This window comes from Chroicocephalus ridibundus, chromosome 4 (assembly GCF_963924245.1).
Source record: "Chroicocephalus ridibundus chromosome 4, bChrRid1.1, whole genome shotgun sequence".
NCBI classification, from domain to species: domain Eukaryota; kingdom Metazoa; phylum Chordata; class Aves; order Charadriiformes; family Laridae; genus Chroicocephalus; species Chroicocephalus ridibundus.
The window spans coordinates 90991628-91012720 of NC_086287.1; the positions used below are offsets into that span (position 1 = coordinate 90991628).

General features: G+C 39.2%; 1 protein-coding gene across 2 annotated transcripts in view; it reads left to right on the plus strand.

Moving 5' to 3' along the window:
* CDH13 (cadherin 13) overlaps nucleotides 1-21093 on the plus strand; it is a 501672-nt gene that overhangs the window by 389635 nt on the left and 90944 nt on the right. For both annotated transcript variants that reach the window (XM_063334708.1, XM_063334707.1), the window contains exon 8: nucleotides 16298-16438. In XM_063334708.1, the coding sequence (XP_063190778.1) occupies nucleotides 16298-16438 (141 nt within the window). The remainder of the gene's footprint in view (nucleotides 1-16297; nucleotides 16439-21093) is intronic.

Consider the following 21093-nt stretch of genomic DNA (forward strand, 5'->3'; position numbering starts at 1 on the left):
ATTTATAATGAGACTAATATTTGTTAATCACAGTTCAAATAGTGGATTTGTATTAAAATCATCGTTTCAAACACTTGCTTTGAGAGAGAGAGAAAGGGTATTGCTTTTAATACTTTCATTACTGTGCTACTCTTGTTAAGCTTGAATTGTCATTATGATTATACACCCTAAATTTTAGTATTCAATATTAATTATATTTAAATCCCATTAGATTTACAGTTGCCGTGCCCACTTTGATTTCCTTTTACAAAAATGTTTTGAAGTAGTTCCAGAACATGAACCTGATCCTGCAGCTCTAACTCATTTTTTGGTTTTCGTAGATTTGTGTATATAAATTATGCGAGTAAGAGTTTCCTAAATTCAGGGCATTCCAAAATGACACATCATCTCTGACCTGCAGAAATATCAGGAATTAGATCTTGATCTGACTGAGGTCAGTATCAAATGTCCTGTTGGTCCAACAGCTGCTAAAGGACACCCTTGAATATGAATTGTGGGTTTCATATGTTCCCCTGGTATACATTCTAGACACAGAAAACACTAATCTGTAGAGAATTGAAAAGGTGCCTCCATCATTTATGTGGCATAAGGGCAAATCTTTAGGAGATACCAGACAGTAATACGAAATTACCTTTATCTACGTGTGTCTAAGATGCGCTGCACAGAAAGGATTTTGACCCAGTTTGTTTCATGCTATTAAAAGCTCTTGCCTTGCTTGTGGGCAAACTGGCTTATCAAAACATTTGGACTACAGCCAGAATTTTATCTGTACTAGAGTTCTGTATCTGTCTTCTGCCATATGAGCTACACTAAAATGCCATGCTGGGGAATACAAGGATGTATGGATCCCTTCAGACATCCATGCTACTTGGATCAGGCCTCCAGGCATACAGGAGCAAGCAGGCACTGCACACATACCTCTCCAGAACAGATGGATGGGGATTTGGCAGAGCTGAGACAACTAAAATGAACAGTTTTGAGTGTGTGCTGTAGACACATGGAGCACAATATGCTGCTGGACAAGTAGCAAGCTACTAATCCTTCACCTTCGTGGCAAGAAACGAGAGGAGCAGGACAGGATTGTGATTTTGAAAACTGTCCCTGTGACACAGTGCTTCCCATGGCTAATTGAAGTATGGTAGTGCTGCTCAGATCCCCAGATACAGCTGCAACTTAGCACTTTCTGGCTTTGAAAAGTTCTTTTAATAATGTTATGGATGTCTCTTCCCAGTTCTTCAAGGGAGTCAAGTATTCTTTCCTCCCACTTCTTTGCTGGCTAGCAGTGCCTCCCACACCATTCTCTCCTTTGTTGATTTCATTGCTTTTAGTCTACAAGATCTGCCTGGAAATGGGACTTCAAGACTGCAAAAGTCTTTATGGACTTTCTCCATCATAGTTCTCTGACCTCTGCTCGCCCTGACTTCCACTGGTATCCTACCTCATATTCACCTCCTCTCTGTCTCTCCATGCTGGTAGATGTTACTCATTTAATTGCAGTTTGTCCTTCCTTACTACGAAATAGTGAATTTCTCTCAGTCTTTAACTCTTATCTTTATTTCTTTCTTAATTTTGCAAATTAGCAATGATTTTTTTTTCTTTACAGTGTGTTTTGGGAATTCCTCTGAAGGAAAGTTGTATATAAAACCACTTTGTAGAGCAACAAGCCTCCAGAAATTTCTGACACTGAGTAGCATGAATGAAGGATATTTTGGTACAATACTAGTAAAAACTATGCTGTCACAAACAGGGCGTTATAAAAGGTTAACTAATGACTCATTATTAAAGCAGAGCTTAGGACCTTTGCTAGTGCAATGTCCTGATTGAAATGATCAAATGATTAAAATAAAGACCACCTCACCGAGTGTTCCTGCCTGAGGAGCAGGCGTACAGTTTGCTTCCCGTAAGAACGTGGCACCCAGCCCTGTTGAAGCTGAAGGGAACTTCCGCATTAACTTGGCTGATCTCTTGGTGAGGATGATCACAAGCCTCCCTCATCTGTCACCTCTCAGACCTCCTGGCAGACTAGTTGCTTGAAAAGGAAGACCGGGATAACCGGTCCTCGGGAACCTGACAGAAATATTTTATAGAGATACTTCGTGGGGGAAAGCAGACAAAATTAGCCAAATATTTACTTTTTGAGAATGCTATTACTTCAGGCAAATTTTTTAACAAATACCAGGGCATTGCAGTGAATAAAAATTCAACGTAATTCCTATAAAGCAAAATTTATTTCACTGAGACAAAGTCTTGAGCAAGATTTTGGGCCAGAAAACTACACTGCTAAACATTTAAAAGAACATACTGTCTGGATGCTGGATGTGCAGAAGGGAAGTCAAATTTATACCTCAGTATTATTTCTTATTACTTTATGTCAAGTGTCTTCCAGGGTTCTGATGATTATGCCTGTTTGTGAGATTTTCTATTTATCCGAAGATCTATGCGTTTATTGAACCTTCAAAAATCCTCGAAAGGAAAATTCTTCTGCATGCATGATATTCCCACACTTACTTTATAATGTTTATTTTCTATTGGTTTTCCTTTAGGTCACCATAGTAAATTCATACTGTAAGTAGTTTGTATCTTGGTATTGCTAATGAAATAAATGAATTAGAAATCTATTCTTTCCTTTATAGTGAATGTGAAAAGCTTTTGAAGATTGATTTGCAGAAAGCAACTGTGTATAGTTCTATTGCGCAGACATAAACTTATAAAAGGAGTAACCTGTAGCAGGTTAACATCTTTTATTGTTCACCAAAAGCAACTGTAATATAGAGCAAAATCTGCACAAGGCAGTGACAGACTAAGTCTGAAAGTGAGAATAACCTTGAAATCTTAGCTTGGTTGCAAGAAAACAAAGCCTGACTTAAGGGGCGGGGGGGAGCTGTTTTGTTGCCGGGTGCTCTTAGAAGATGTAAGTAGGATTATGAAAGTTTAGCAAAATTAAAACTTACTAACCAAAGCAGAAAGTATAGGAATTCCAAGTAAGGCATTTAATTACTTTTTATCATGAAAGTAAGCTGATAAAATGATACATAGGATTAAGTAAGAAAAGAATGAAATTGTCTGGAGAAACTTTTAAATGGAAATTCCATTGTTATGTCTTTCATCAGAAAGTAAATCCTATGGAGGGGTTGATTTTTCACCCCATAGTGTGATAAGCTTTTTTGTAAAACAGCAACAGTGTAATTGAAATCCATTTTACATCATTTTCCCTTGGATGATTTAGAATTAGATCAATTTATATTCTGCGGGTATAACCCAATGAGAGTAGAAATGCAGCCACTAGAATTGTTTTTGTCCATGGGCAAAGCTGGTATCATTTACTGATTCATTACACTCTCAGCAGGGTCTTTTATTTCAAAAGCTACCTGGAATTATTGCTGGCAATAGAACACTAAACTCTAAAATAAGATTTGCATACAAAATCAAAATTAAAGGAAAAATGATAATAGTGATTAAAAGTAACATTTGATGACTATATTGATTAGAATACCACCTTCAAATGGTAACTGGTTCAAATTGACCTGGAAGGTTTTTTCCCCTCCAACTTAGAATGCACCGATTTAACTAGAATATTATGTTCCTGATAATATGTCTGAAATAATAGACGGTGCTTCCATTAATATATAACAATATAAACATCAGGCAAAGGCTGTACTTCTGGAATCATAGAATGTGTTCTTTGCATTAGGGTACTAATTTTAGAAATAACCTCTGTCTGCCTGGGCCTGCTGATGTACGGTTGTCATAGCAAGTCAGTAATTGAGTTTTCTGGGCATTTTGACCACTGGTACAAATTTGCAAAGCAGATTACACAGCAGAAACACAATTTCCATCCTGACCTTTATAACATTGCTTTCTGTTGTGGGAATTGGAATGTTTATGGAGGGAAATATAATCTAAGTGCTCCTAATTTGTGAGAATGTGATTTCTGACGTTAACCCAGTAAGCTTCATTTTGATTCATTTGATAACAGATTATGTAAAGACATGGCATTAGGGAGGTATCATAAAACTTATTATCTTTTACTACCTAGGCAGAGAATATTGGTTTAGATGATTATATATTGAAGCTCAAGGAAAACTTTTGTTTTTAGCTGCTGTGCAAAGATCCTCAAGAAACCTGTTTCCCAGGGATCAGTCACAGACCTTAGTGAGCAAATGGCCTTGTTCACATTCTTCAGTATAAACTGGGCACAGGAATAATGCTAAGCTTTTGTAGATCTAGAGGTGCTGTTTGGGGGTAAGGAGGAAGCATGTACTCGAAAAGCCTCTGCATCAGGTACTGTCAGATCATTTATCAGATGGTTCATCCTTGTCTTGTGCCACACTTGTATTGCAGCCTTTGGAACTTCGGGGGATTTATCAGTTCTTGTCACTGCTGTGTCTCCTTGCCTGGTCTGGCTTAACAGGTTGTTGTCAGTGGTTAGATACTGTAAACTCCATAGCTGTCTAGTTTATTGTGGATTGTAAGGCTATTTCTGCTTTAGCAGGTAGAGGAGACCAGCAGAAGCAGATCAGTAGAGCGAAACGGTTCATGCTGAGGACCTGACATCCATACTGTCCACTGCAGCTTTTCACTTCAGACAGCTCTAGTCTGGTTCCCCAGACTGAATCCCACCGATGGCTGGAAAGAATTAGGTGATGCCCAGGGCATGTTGTCCAGTTGAATTTCGACTGAAAGAAATCCAGTTGCCACACTCTCAGTGATGCAAACTGCAGTATAGTAAGTTTAAACAATGGGAAAGTTCACTTCAAAAGGTCTTTCCTCATCAGTGCTGAAGCAACAGTGTACACAAACCCTGCGTGGGCACACGGTCAGGCAGCTTTCTCTGGGATTGCAGTTGTCAACTGGATGTGTTTAATGAACTTGACTTGCCTGAACATCCATCTGGAATTTGATGTTTGATGAAAAGGTGAATCAAGGCACTGTATGGGTCTGTGATGTCTTGGAATGATGAGGTAGATTAGTACAAGTGTTGCATTGGCATCCAGGCAGATCTCAGTGGTGTAAACTTGATTAATCTAAATTTAGCTCCGGTGAGATGATAGATTGCTTAATGGTGACAGATAATAAAATAATCAGCCTTAGGTTTCACTTAGTTTCCTGCAATGCATTCCTTCAAAAATGCGTGCGAATAAGTGCAGTCTGGGAGTAGAGAGTCCCATAGTCCAGGATTTCAGCTATGTTATTGTTTTGTTGCTTGATTTTGTGAGGAAGGAGAGGTGTTGGGAATAAGCTTAGGTTGAACTGCTTCAAGTTTTACCTCTGCCTTTTTCAGACCCACTTCTTGGCACCTTAAGAAGATAAAACTCCATCAATTTCTTTTTTCCCCTGCTTTGGAGATGCCTTTCCTGGGACACGCTTTTGTGAAAGGCAGTATTTACCTTTCGGAAGTGTTCAATATCCTCCTCCAAAGCCTGCAGGAAATACTTTAGGGCTTCTTGAACCTGATGCGGACTCAAGGAGGAGCAAATTCAAGCACTGATAAGCATGCTTAACACAGCCTTTTGTTTCTGTGCTCAGTGAAGGATTCCCGTGTTTCAGGGCTGCAGGTATGACGCGTGTTTATCAGTGAGATCACTGATAACTGACGCTGGCTGCTATCCACACAATTTGGGAAAGCAATTTGTTTCCAGTAAACATAGGGGAGTGCTGACCAGCTCCATGTGATTGCTGTTGTATGAAATATTTATACCATGGATTGATGCCCCTCCCCAATGGGTTAAATGCCTGGGACTTCTCATTAGTTTCCAGAGTCTGCGTTACACAAACACAGGCCCAGACACCCTCTTGATTACTGATGAACAAAATTCCCTAATTCTAATGTGATTACACCTCCAACAAGGCAGGAAATACTACTTTCATCCTCCTGTTTTGAAGAATTCAGGGACTTTTTTTTTTTTTTCAAAGTGTGTGTTATCGGACCTTTGGCTCTCATGGTCTTGATGCCATGATGATTTAGAAGGCAGCTTTTTGCACTTCAGTTCTGCTTTGTTTTAAATGCAAATCTATGTGAACCTGCCAGTTGTACAAGAGACAGAAACATCTTACAGTGTGGCATGAAAGCACATAAGCATGTTCATTCATAAACAGGGGAAGTTATAGCTTGATAAATGTAAATAAACTTGGGTAACCCACTTAAAGTCAGTGGACCTGTGCTGATTTATGCTAGGCTGAGGATCTTTTCAGGCTGAGTAATTTGGGGGTTGCTCATGATTTTTCTCTCTTAAAGTTACAGCAGAACACCTTGACTCATCTCTGTGTTCTGATCCTTATTGTGTGACCTTTACACCCTTCGTATACTTAGGGAATACTCTTGGCAGAGGTATTTTAATATAGAGATACTTGAAAAGCTGTCTACTGAGAACCATGGTATCTGTGTTGGAGAATCTGTAACTCCCCTTTTATGTTTTGGGATTTAAATAGACTCATTTCTACCTAAAGCAGGGACTAAGAATGATTCAATAATATGCAACTAATAATTTATTAGAACATCTTTGCCCTTCTTTCTCTTCACAAATTGTCTGCAAACAGATTGTACAACTCTAATATGTTAATGGCTGAAAATTATTTGACCATTCTTCCAGCAAATATCTTTTGGTTTGCAGATTATTTGAATTGCAAATTGTGACTGTTAAAATGAAATATATAATTAACACTGCAAATAGAGCTGATTGGGTATTACAGGAGAACAGTTTTTATGGAAATATATTGATTTGTTGAAATGAACATTTGTTACAGAAACATAGTGATTTGGGAAAAAAAAGCTTTGAAATAAATATCTGTAATCCCGAAGGGAGTTCTTATCTCGAGTGCTCCTGACAGCTAGCTTGAGGTTTAGTACTTTCTGAGGCAGTCGAGACAAGCAGGTTGAATGTCCTGTTCAGGCAGGAGAACTGAATCTTACCTTCCCTCATCCAGTGGGATGTGCTGATGCAGACATTTATTTATTCTGGGACAAAACTGTTTTGATATGCTCTGTTCAAACTGTTACCTTTGTAAAAATAATTAAGTATAAATTGGGGGAGTGTATAGTAGTTTCAGTATTCCCTTACAAGGGTATTAATCAGGACTGGGAGAATGGTGGCTCCTGCACCTGTCAGTCAGACTGTTAACATTTCTGATTATATGTTGATTTTAATGAAAAAGTCCTTGGAAGTTTTTGCTTATTAGAATTGTTACTGTGTTCAATAAGAGAATACGTTAAGGCTTAGAAGGTGTTGAGCATCAGGGAAACTATTTGCCACTGATTCCATCAATAGTTTTCATCTGGGTGCAATAAATTAATGGGAGTAACATACAGTGTTTTCTATCCAGCATCAAAAATCAGAATATAAACACTGGTAGGTGTATAGTCAACAAGGAATAGATGTAACATCACGGCTTCAGCACTGTTTTGGTACTACGTTAAAGGACCAGGCTAGAGAGTACTAGGTGCTTTGTGTACAAGGAGGTCGGGGGCTCTTTTTGGTGCAAGCACTGTGAAAAGGGAAGTGCTGCCATTAGGAATCTGCAGTACACGGGCAGGTGTGTTAGGGCAGCATGTCGCTTTGTGAAAAGTCAGAGTTGCGGAGAATTATAGATAATGGAAATGATGCTCCAGCCTGGGGGGCTTCATGGCCAACTGATAATTGCATGTAGCAACTCCGAAAGAAGCTACAGCTGCCTTGGCCTTCAAACTCCCCTCCCGCTGAATTCCATGCTCTATCTTCTACAGGTTATGCCTCTGACTGCAGGGGACTATCCAAACTCCTGCAGGGGCAGTATCCAAACACCAGTGAGCATTGAGGCAGCAAGTTGGGCTACCACGTAACACAGAGCTTGGAGGAACTCTGATCTAGCTAGCACGATTGTACACGTTCTTTAAACTCAGGACAATCTTTGGAAGGGTATAGCAGTAATGACAGTCTTAGTGACACGTCAACACAAAGGGAATGTTTGCATATACCCGGGCCTATAGTTGCATATAGACTATAACGTATTTATCTTTTTTTTTTATTCAGACCTGGTACCGGGGAGTAGATACTTACTGTAGCTATTGTCTGCTGTTAACAGAAGGTTTAGGTGAGATGAGTGTGGTAGTTTTATTCCTGACACCTCCAAGTATGTAATAATAATAGAGTGATTAAATGGTCTGAAATCAGCCAGAGAAATTACGTAATAATTGATGCTTTCACACTGAAATGAAAGGTTTCTGCAGTACTGTTTAATTATGAGGAACAATTGCTTTTTTTTCCTGAAAAAAAAAAAAATGAAATTACATACATTTGTTCAGAAGGAAAGTTGAAACATAGCTTGTGTTTAAAAGAAAAAGTATGATTTAATGGCGTTTGAGAGCAAGTGTTTTCCTTGGGACATTGGGATTCTTATTCTCCGTTCTTATTCAAAATTATTATAGCACTTTATAATTCTAGCAAAGCAGATATGGAAAACGTTTCTTTTCCCAAACAATAAGCACCTAGTGAGCAGCTGTTGCAGATCCCATGCCATTCTGTTCCAAACAAATGATACTCAGGGAACTATCTTTGGCTGGTAAAAATCAGCATAGGGGTACAAACTTCAGTGGTGTTATATCTTTTATGATGATTAAAGATTTTGTTTTAGAATACTGAATAGTTGCCTTCTTCCCAGGGCTTATTTTTGGTGGTAGCCTAACTAACAATAATAATTTAAATGGAAATGTCTCAGACTAAATGGAGCTTCGGTCACTGTTCTGTCCTAGAAATTGGTGATCTCTCCCTAAGGAGAAATTCCTTATTGATAACATTCTCAATGTAAGGATGGTCCCTTAAATGAAGTTAATGTCTGCACGAATACTGCGGTGCTTGTCTATAAGAGCTGAGATGTACGTGTTTGTACAGTAATAAACAAATAGTTTTTCTCTACAGTTTTCTAATACTTCTCAAAGGAAAGCTTGTCACCCTATCATGGTTGGCAGCCTTCACCAAAATGATACAAATTCAATGGCAACTCTAAATCCTAATTTGCATATCATTCAAGACTGCTCAGTTTTACACAACATATTGGACAGTTTTGTCCACTATTGTCCACTATTTCCATGTAAAATATGACAAATGTGTCCATGTATATCAGCCCTATAGTTATGTCAGCATTATGAAGAATTAAAGTCACAATCCTATACAGCTTATGTATTAAAAAGTTACAGATTTCCACTTTATGGGAAACAAATATCTCTGGTCAGGAAACCGATTTGTATCAAGCTCTTTGAAGCAATTTCTTTTCTTTTTTAACAGCAACTGCTGGAGGAGAAAATTTAGTCTTCCTTTTTGCTTCCAGATATACCTATGAACTATATGTCTCCTGTGGGTAGTAAATAGATATTGATTTTCTTCATAAGAGAAGTACATTATTACAGTGATTAAAAGGTAGACCTTCCTTTATGACAGAAAAAATTGGAAATTGATGAGCTAAAGAGCATTTATGTTACAAAATTGTTTGGGGTTTTGTATTCATCAAACTGTAATTCAAGCTCTGAATGCAAAGCCTCTGTGTATATTGCCCTTTTTATGCAGCAGCAATTGGCATTTAAAATAAATGCTGATATTATAATTATAAAAACATTATGTCTGTTAGAGCTTTTAATAGTCACATTGCTTCATTTTTTTAATCTACATTTGTCAAAATCCTGACAGTATACTCTGGAACAATGTTAGATTCAATGTTGATATTGTTACTCAACAAGAACATTGATTATGTCTTAATAGTACATATTCATTACATACTATATGCAATTATCATCTTAAATGAACACAAGCATTTATTTAGCATGAACTGAAATTACTGAAATAGTAAGAATTATTCTTTTTGGTTAGCATTATATTATAAAGGCATTAATAACAACTATGTTACGGTAGCACAGTACTGATATAGTATTATGGATGAATACATGGTTTATAAACAGAATTGTAAGTGGAAGTGTTGAGGTGTTGTTATAGAAAATGCTAATATCTACGAAATAGTAAAAAACCTCTCTATTGGTAAAAAGTATTAAGATAGCCTGAAAGGATACTTAAAACCCTTACAAGAGTTTTGAACATTCTGTAAGGTGTTTGCTTCCCAAACAGTGTTTGTTTTGATCTTAGCAACTGAGTACTGCATGTGAATTTGGGAATTTTTATTCTCCCCAGTTTTTTTTTAGATGAAGCACCAAATGAAGGCCTGGGTGTTGTGATACTAAGGGTGCCCTTTTCTGGACATGCAATTCATAATTCATAGGTGTCTTACAATGGCTGGAGAGCACTGGATGAAGACCTAGCTAAAGACACTTCAAAGGGGACACCCAGCCAGGAGGAAACACTGAAGAGATGGGTTCTGGAGTCCTGTTGTTTTCCAGACTTTGGTGCCTGTCTGCAGCTTTTAGCTGGGTGCTGATGTGAGGCAGGGATTCACAGCAGGATCCTGAAATTCACTAAAACAGAAACTACAAAATACACTGCGTTGAATAGCAGGCTGATGACGTGAATAAATACAGAAGGGAAAAATTATCTTTGCCAAAATTATACTTTTTCAACCCCTCTACATATAGTTTAAATACTGGTAATAAAAACAATGTTGTGAAGATTTACAAGAAAATACGTTGAACTCCTGTTTAAACATCTTTGAATTACTAATTAAAGAAAAGAATAAAGTAGCCTAAAATTCTGAACCCATTCCATCTTCACATGTGACAAAGAAGATTAAGCCTTGATCCAAATTCTTCTTAGTTTAGCTTCAGCATCGCAAATGGATTTACAAATACCAAATAGTGTGTCCTTCCAGAAAATATATTATCTCCTGAAAAGAGCTAGATAGCTATACTGGAAAACCAGAAAGCATTATTTTAGTAAATAGACTTCCCAAGGTAAACTGTATCTAACTGACTCTAACAGTGACAAGGATTTCAGTTCTCAGCCAGAATGAAATGCGTTTCATACATGTGTGATCTACGTGCCAACTTTATAGATTAGATTTAGTCATAACTGTTTCAGGTGTCAATGGCAAAAAGAGATCTTTGTTATGAGTGTTCTCATGCTCTTCTTTCAGGTGAATGTGCATTACTTATTCTTCTTTTCTTTATATTCAAATAATTCAGACTGAAATTTTTGAACTTCAGAAGTTAAGCAAAACTAGATTTTTTTCCTACCTCCTCCAGCAGCCAAAGAAAAAGTTACCAGGGCCATTGAATCTCGATAAACAATCAGTTGTTCACTGCTAGGATATTCTTCTTAAATGCAGTGCCAGAATGTGATTTCTCTTCCTCAGTTGTGGGCTACTTTTTGTGATCTTTATAAAGTCAAGATCTTCAGAGAGCTTTAGTCATGCACAAAGGTATGTGCACTAGGGAGCACTGACCTCCTGAGGTCATCAGTGCAGACAAATACAGAGATGGCTCCTGTCCTTTGACTCTCTGGTAGTGATGCTCCAATACAGTAGACACTTAATTTGAATGTCTAAAGATAGATGGAAAGAAGCCAGGCCTCAGTGAAAACACCAGCTTCCTGAGTCATTGCACTTCCTTACCAGATCAATAAACAAGGGGAGATACATTGGTCACACTTCTAAAAGCTTTGGATATCTGAAGTTGCAAACAGGGGTTTTGTTGTTGTTCTAGCAATACCAAGGCTCTGAGAGTCATTGTACATAACTGGAAATTCATGACTTCAACATGTTTGAAAATGCCAGTGGTCACCTAAGGATCCTAAACTTTTCTTGTAATCATGCAAGTAGTTCCACTTGTTTCTATCTGACATTTTGAGTCCTACTGTACTGAAGATGCTCTCAATTCCAGCTGAATTTCCATGGCGCATGGATGCCTTACAGCCTGCAATTGATAGGCTATCAGCCTGGACTGTTACTGCCGGTGGCATGAAATACTAGCCATGGCTTGCTTCTCTGAAGTCACTGACAGTTTTTTATTGTATCTGTAGGAAATATTAAAAGATTTAGACTCAGCAGAAAACCATCATTATCTGATTTCATTTAGCACTACCTAAAAGTAATCACTTGGTTTGTTCCATATCTGCACTGAACTCTTTATTTCTCTTTTGTGATTAGAACCTGCTGGCTTTGTCAGGAATCTGAAATCTGAAAAAGTGCCTTTCTGGCCCCTCGTTGCTTACCGGTGCTGAACCGGTTATGTCAAGGCAGCAGGGGAGTGAAATCTGATAGGAATGCTAACACTGGTGAGAATGACGGTGGGGGGACCTTCAAAGAAAAACGCTCAAGACACAGCTCACCTCCTTGGCAAACCAAACAATTTGCCAGTGTCACCCCTGCCGTGGTTAAATGACTAGAGTGAAAATTTATGGGGAAAGGAATGGTTCTCCTGCTGTAATTATACAAACCCGCGCAACAGTGTTACACTCTACAAAGTCACAGTTGATAAGTAATAAGCCACACAAACAGCAACTTCATGTTCATTTATCTAAATAATCTATTATCCTTCTTAGCTGTAGATCCACTTTGTTGAGAGTTGTTACATATTTATAGTGCTAACATCGCACTCTCCAAATGGTATGACTTGGATTGTTTTTGCAAGAGTGTGCTTCAGGGGCTAGGTCGCTGCTTTGAGAAGCAGGGTTTAGGGACAGTCAATGTCATGGTGGGAACAGCAGTCTGAGCGACTGTGGGGTCTCAAAATGCTACCAACTGTGGGTGCTGCATTTATCCCTAACCTGCACGGTGTTGCAGGGATGGAGAAGGTGAAGGGAAGGCTGCTTTTCTCCTCCACTGCTCCCTCCAGGAGCACTCATTTCTCACAAGATGGGAGCCAGTGTGGGGAGAGACCATGCTGGGGTAAAAGACCTGAGTGCTGTGAAGAGGGAAAAGATGAGGAGTTGCCGTGACATCTTGTGGTGCAGCCCCTACCATGGGGGATGCCCCCAGCACAGACCCTGGCCCTCTGCAGCATCATCAGCTGAGGAACAGGGTTAGTAAGAGCACGGGGACCCGTGATCTGTCCACAGATCCCCACTCCTGTGTCCCAGGATTTACCAGCAGTGTGATAAATCGTGCAGACCCATTATAATAATTGCTACTAGTGCCTGAATTAACTGGGCTAGAAGTATGAGAAATGCTGAAAAGTCCTTTACATGCAATATCCTAGTGTAAAGAGAGCATCTGATGGGAACACGCCTCTGCTCTCGGGTTTGGATCTGTTAGGAGTTGCTTTCTCTAACAACGCAAATATTTGGTGACAGAACTAGATGTAGAAAGTGCTGCATAGCCGGAAAGTGTGAAGTATTCATAATGATATGAAATACTACTCAACATTCAATGTTTTTCACATGCTGTTGTGAGCTTAAATATTGGACTCCTGTCACAGAAATTTCTGCTGCAGTAGACACAATTTCTAGCATAAATGGGCTTGCTTTCAATAGAAAATGGGACAGTTTTCAAAGGAAAAAAGGCCAATTTGCGAGTAAAAATGGTCCTCTTTCTGAGCAAAGAGGCTTATAAACATGAAGTGATAAATGGCTTTGCAAGTTTTCCATACAATCATAACAACTTCCTAATCAAAATGATGAAAAAGTTGCATCCAGGAGCGGGGAGAGAAGCTCCATTCAGGTTTTAGTATATTGAAAACATTTTAGAAAATAAATATGTGAAAACCGTAAATTTTGTTCTGCTCTATAATCTGAATTTGTGTTGGAGACATGTCAGTAATATTTCTTTGCATAGATTTATATGATGTTATAAATCAAAATCCTGTTCTGGGTTTGCTGCCTTCTGAGATGAATTTCATGCAATAATGTTGTAAGACTTAAGGAAATACATTTCTTAGGATCCCCTAAGTGGCAGCGGCATCTGATTTTTTAGTAGTCCATATGTTTTTAGAGCTAAATATATCTTCCAGCTTGACTCATTGATTTTACATGCAAATATATTGCTTCATAATAGCTGATCTGATGAGCAACTAGTACGGTTGCTTCTCTCGTGGCCTAAAAATGCTTCAAGATCTAAGTACTAAGGAATTGGGATCTTCTCCTTACACATGCTCCAAGAAAGGTGTTGTGATGTACCCAGGAAAATGTATAATGCAAAATGCACTATTTTGTGAATACATTCAAATCACTTAGCTACAGAGAAGACTGCGTGGCCTGAGAGGTTGCTTTGCTAAGCTAGAGATCAGAAATCAGTCCTTAAAAATTTTACATGGCGAGATACAGGCTGGGGGATGAATGGATTGAGAGCAGCCCTGCTGAGAAGGGCTTGGGGGTACTGGTGGATGAAAAGCTGGGCATGACCCGGCAACGTGCGCTCACAGCCCAGAAAGCCAACAGTATCCTGGGCTGCATCAAAAGCAGCGTGGCCAGCAGGGTGAGGGAGGGGATTCTGCCCCTCTACTCCGCTCTGGTGAGACCCCACCTGGAGTACTGCATCCAGCTCTGGGGCCCTCGGCACAGGAAAGACATGGACCTGTTGGAGCAGGTCCAGAGGAGGGCAATGGAGATGATCAGGGGCTGGAGCACCTCTGCTGTGAGGACAGGCTGAGAGAGTTGGGGTTGTTCAGCCTGGAGAAGAGAAGGCTCCAGGGAGACCTTATTGCAGCCTTCCAGTACTTAAAGAGGGCCTACAGGAAAGATGGGGACAAACTTTTTAGCAGGGCCTGTTGCGATACCACAAGGGGTACTGGTTTTAAACTAAAAGACAGTAGATGTAGACTAGATACAAGGAAGAAATATTTTATAATGTAGCTGGTGAAACACTGGCACAGGTTGCCCAGAGAAGCGGTAGATGCACCATCCTTGGAAACATTCAAGGTCAGGTTGGACGGGGTGTGAGCAACCTGAATTGAAGATGTCCCTGCTTATTGCAGGGGATTGGACTAGATGACCTCTAAATGTCCCTTCCAACCCAAACTATTTTGTGTTCTCTGCTATGGGATAAGCTGTACCTCAGCTTTCTTGATTCTGCTTTATAAGGCAGTGTATGGATGGTAGACAGAGATCGTGGTGTTGCTAGACAGAGTTTCACACCAGTTGTCTCCCTGCATGTTAATTCTCTGGAAAAGTGTTAGATGAAGGACATAGAACGGGTGATGTCAAAGATGTGTAGCCTTGATTCTTGTAAACACAGTTGGCTGATAGAGCTGCTCTGAGGTTAAAAAACCCCTCTAGCAGTGGTTCCCTAGCCACCCTTTCAGGCATCATTATGTCACTTTACCCCTGAGATCCAGAGTTATTTTTCAAGGAAGGTTTGAGAAAACATTCCTGAGTACATGTGATATTCTTACCATATAGTTTTAAAGGTGACTGTAGCACTTTCCCATCTGTGTCCTCCATTGACGATGCAGCACATCTGGTCTTCAGGCAGATGGTTCCATATAAGGCAGCCATACAAATGGGGAAAATACTCATTTTAATTAGGTGCCCAGTCTTGTCTCCAGTGAAATACATGTCAAAATTCTCTATGAGTTCCACAGGAGCAGGTTCTGATGCTGATAATAGCTCCCTTTGATGGGATGTATTGCTACCCCATTGTCCACCTTGCAAACAGATGTGAGAGGTAAATTAGAGATGCTGTCACATTCCCATTGCAGAAGGGGTCCACAAAATTATTTTTTCAAGTTATGGCTGTCTTTTGGGGGAGGATTTGCATGAAATTAAGGATGGCTTTTGCTATGGTCCTATGCTGTCTGGTTCTACAATGGGTAGGCAGTCAGATAAGTAACCATGACATAGGAATTGTATATTATAGATGTAAATCGTTAATGTTACTATACACATGTGCTTTGTACAATGACTGGCAGTTGTTGCCCATTTCAGAAACTGCTTTCTTGTTTCTTACAGTGAAGCAAACTTAAATTACCATTCTAAATGCTAATACACAGAATGAATGTGATTTAATAAAATAAAGTGAATTTATATGTAGATTGTGACATTAGTATTTAATTATGTACCCATCATAATACTGATGAAGCAAGCTGCTAAATATTGGTGCACTGAAGTGAGAGCTTACTCTTAAAGAGCAGATATGTTTTAATTTCTTTCCTCTTTCCTAATCTCCTTAAATAACAGGATAGAATGTGTACTGTTTACCGATATTCACCTGTATTCCTTCATACTGTATTCAAATAAGGTTTCCACTGTAGTAGCTGAAGCTCATAGAAAGCTGTGCTGTTTTGGTAAAACACTGTGATAACAGATCCATTTCTGTGCTATGTTTTATTAGTTCAAAATAAGTTTTAGATTCTTTTAATTTATTCTTTTAATTTGAATTAAAAGGAGTATGTAATATGTTGTGGGGTGGTTTTGGTTTTTTTTAAGCTTTCCTTTTCTGTTGTTTTTTTCAGACTATGGAAACCCCAAAATACGAGCTAGTTATAGAAGCTAAGGATATGGGCGGTCTTGATGTGGGACTAACTGGCACAGCAACTGCCACTATTCTTATTGATGACAAAAACGACCATCCACCAGAATTTACTAAGAAGGAGGTAAGAGTTTGCCATCTGTGTTCTACAAAATGGTGTATGTAATTGTAACTAGCTTGCTTCTAAATATAAAAATGTTCCTTAACTGAAAATATACTTAAAGACATCTTTTTAGCTCAATGCAACAGACTTTTCTGAAGCTGCTCTTTTCTTCTTTTACATTAAAAAATTTGTATGCATCATTTCCAACACAAAATGCAACAACAATGTAAAAATTTGTGTCAAGAGATGTCATACAGAGGTTGGTTAGCAGGATGGAACCTGTAAAATAAGTTTGCTAGTGGTAACTTTCTCCTTTTGCTCATACGGAGGAAAATAGAGAATTCCCTCCTGCCTACGTTCTGTCTTAGGGCTTTTGATGGTCAGGAACATAGAGGAAAGCAACACGTTTTGTCCTAGCTTCAGTTCACCACCCGTGAGACGGCTGGTGTTGAGAGTTCTGTAATGAAAGCTCTTCATCGGGGCGTTTAGCAACAGGACAAAGGATAACAGTTTTAAACTGAAAGAGGGTAGATTTAGATTAGATATTAGGAAGAAATTTTTTACTGTGAGGGTGGTGAGACACTGGCCCAGGTTGCCCAGAGAAGCTGTGGATGCCACATCCCTGGAGGTGTTCGAGGCCAGGCTGGATGGGGCTTTGAGCAGCCTGGTCTGGTGGGAGGTGTCCCTGCCCAGGGCAGGGGGTTGGAACTAGAGGATCTTTAAGGTCCCTTCCAACCCAAACCATTCAATGAATGCCAAGACAGAAAATTAATGATTTTTTCATTGCTTTCTCCAAATTTGGAAATGTCTATATTTCTATATATTTTCTATTTCCAAGAAGTCTTGTATGCGTTAACAGATATTTCTTTGAGTCCTTAGTGCAAGGTAATCTCAGCCATGCACGAGCGTGTCTCTGCCTCTCTTTTTTTTTCTTTTTTTTTTCCCCCAGAAACAAGTTTATGGATCTACCCCTAAGCAATGGTACACTTCTGTGTACTCTTATTTACTATATTTATTCCTTGGAGGTCAGGTCCTAACACAGCTATTCAAAACGCTCATTAATGGGCTTTACTTGATGTTTTCAGAAAGGTCTAAACGCCCCTTTGTTGCTGTACACAGTTTTGCAGTAGCCTCTACTGGGTTTATGTAGATCCTGCTGGAAGAAGAAGTATTTATCTAGTGAATCCGTTCTTCCATCAGCTATTTTATTCCCCTGCATACCACACCCGTGCCATTCTGATGCAGTTGTGGCCTTCTTGCTTAGGGAAATATTCATTGATGGTGTGTCAGAGCATAATCGCAGAAGAAGCTGAGCAAGCCTGGCTGTGATCCAGCATAGCACTTCCATTAACTTCAGAGGAATAGTTTGAGCCCTTGAGGTTATAAGCAAGTGTCACGTACTTTGATGGGTTAATGTATGAGACACTGCTTTGTGGGATTCAGCCCAGTTAATTATTTTGTTACTGCCCCATCACTCTAAACACCTCCAAAATATCTGCCTTGTTTTATTTCACATATATACTTACCCTTACTGTTCATAATAGGCTCTGAGCAGTGCAAAAAATCCATTCAGACATGCAAACAGCACCCTGTTCCCTCCAGGGGTTTAAATAATTTCATCTTTAATGCCTCAAAGAGCAATGTTTTAAGAGCTCCTCCAAAAATCGCAGGTGAGGTAACAAGGTCTACCTTTTAAAAGGTCACAATGGCCGGGATATTGTGCCAGGTTTAAATTATAGAGAATGAAAATAGAGATAGTTGTAAAGTTAGCGGCCTCTTTTTCAGGAAGTTTTTTAAATTTACAACCTTATTTCTATTATATGAAAGAGTTTTTTTAATTAATTTTGTGAATTATTACTGAATACAGTGTGTATTTTGTATCACAAAGAGCAATTTGGCATTTCCTTTCAAGCAAGTTAAAGGCTTAGTTCAACTTTTGTTCAGCAGCAAGGGATTACTTATGTGAAAGTAAGAAATGAAGCAAAGCGAGGAGCAGGAATTGATCATTCTGGAAAATCTGATACTTGGTTTGTGTGCTGCAGGATATTCAAACTGTGTGGGAATGAGTTAGACCAAGTGAATGCTAATGGTGCTGAGTATTGTTTTTATATCTAGCACATTAAGAAAAATGATAATTATTTGCTTGTGTCACTTTAACAATTGGTGACAGACCAGTGCAGTGTTGTATGCCTGCAGAACAGTGATTTTAGTCTACAGTTAATGTCACCGTGGTTGAAGCGTTATGAAAAACTAGCAATGCAGCGTCTGCTGGGAGCCACAAACTGGCAAATACTTTCTTTTGTCTGTTCCTGTAGGCATGGTTCTGCCCAGATCTTCCCTGAGACTTTTAAAGTAAAATAAGTAGTAATAGTAAAAATAGTCAAGTAAAATAGGAAGAATTCTATCACAGCAGAAGACTTAAGATTTGGGAAAACATTTTTCCTAGCTTAAATTTATCCTAGCTTAGATTTTAGGAATGTATGATCTTAGAAATGAATTTACCAGTTAAATAAAGAAGCTTGCCTCCTGTGAACAGAATACAATTTGTGTAATTTGACAAAAGATCACCACAGTGAAATTGGAGATATACTAGTGGTGAGTCTTAAGTGAGAAATATGATTTGCTCACATTTTGAATATCTGCTGATAAATGGTTTATAGAAGAGTAATAAATGACTAATGTGTGCTTTAATAAATGATTCATCAATTCCTATAGAGACCTGTAAGTGAATAGGTTGCTTGTCACCATGATTTATGATGACTTCCAGCACTGTCTTCTGATTTAGTTGTGCTACCCACTGGGGTAAAACAGCCCCTGGAGTACAATATGTATCTCCGTCTGCTCATGGTTCAAAGAGGATATGAGACTTTCAGAGCACCATCTGGAGGGATTTATTTTTCAGCTCAGGCTGTTGAGAAACACACTTGTAGCTTTGAGAGTCCCTGTCTTGATTCTTGGTGTTGGCTAAATCATATTGAGGACCAAATACTGAGCTAAAAGAACTTTTAAGGTTCCTCCTGGCTCTCTTTTTCATACTTCTTTTACAAAAAATTCTCTCTTAGACCTGCTATTGTTATTTTCCATGCTAGGCATGCCTTACCAACACAGACCAGATCTCTCCATTCAGTGTGCACATTTGAGAACAACAGATCTCACCACCTCTTCTTCTGTGATGTGAAAGTCAACCCTGGTCCTTCTTATCTTGCCTTACAGGGAAAATGTTGATGAACCTTATTAACCTTTTAACTTTATTCCTTTCTCCATGGGTCTTGCCAGTGAACCGAACCCTATCTTTGGACACCAACAATCTGTTAATGGTAGATGGTATCTCCCTGCTCTAGACATCTGATTTGGAGAAATCACTACTGAGGACCATAGTTGTGCGCAAAACTGAGCAAAAGAGTACTGTCCTTTGACTAACGCACAATTCGGGAGGACAGCCAGGGTACCAGCCCTCTTTCACTGTCCTGGTGAGAGGGAAGTCGGTGCGTAAACCAGACTGAACAGAGGCAAAAGACCAGCAGGAGCTGCCAGTGTGGCTCAGCAAGGTGGTGAGGACAAGCTGAGTGGGTTTTTTCCTATTTCATGTACCATTCTCTCATGCTGGATGTTGGAAGGCCAGGCGGGCCTTGAGGGACTTGAGCGGCAATAAGCAGATCTGAACAGATGAGAAGCAGCCATTGCCAGGCTAACAGTTAAGAAATAAAACTGTGCTACGTTATGGGAACCAGTCTTCAAATTCTAGCAGCCTATTCGATTGGAGCAACCTGTTTCCAGTACTGCTCTGTCACAAAAAGTAGTTTTGTGTAATGGATAAAACCATTTTAGCAAAATCACATGAGCAAAATACATATTGGAATTTCCATTTGGCTCCTATTTTTGGTCTATGAGACAATTTACATGCAGAGAAAGCAGAGTTCATACAGAAACTCAGCAGAGCAGGACAAAGCCTCTACAGCTGTTAGTAAACTTTGGCATAAAGAACAGCTTCATGATGGCTGGGGATCATCAGAGATGAGCTCTTTGGCCATCCTTGTTTTTTCTAGAGCTGTAAATACAGCTAGCAAGGCTCCTGAATCGTATCTTACCCTTCAGAAACCCCCCTACACTAGACAGATATTTGCACCGACCTTTTCACTCAGCTTTACTTCCACTTTATACTCTTGTAGCAGTTCACTAACACACTTGACGTATCTGAAGCTCCAGGTGCCCAAAAGCCTCCTTGAAAACAACTGAAAGATATTACTTGGTATATTTTTCACATGTGAAAGGCAGAATTCAAAGATAATTTCTCTGGTCATGAAAAATAGAGGAAACGGGATCAGTTGCAGGATTGCTATGTCATCCTTGTAAGAGATCTATCTCACTTGTTCTTAAAACAGCCAGAGATAGAAAATCAAAAGGCTCCGCATTCTGTTCCTGAACAAATCTTAACAATGAAAATTTCTGCATAGCCTGATCTGACTTTCCTTTGCTAGAACATTAAATCGTTACGTCTTCTGTTACCCTCATGGAGAACAGATTATGCCCTTAATACCTTTTTTATTCTTGTATAGTCAGGATCATGCATGAAGACGACAACTTTGCAACTCAGGATATATTCTCTATTTCTTAAAATAAATAACTCACTCTTGTGTTAAACCTGTGATGCTCATGGTTTTTCCCCACAAATATTG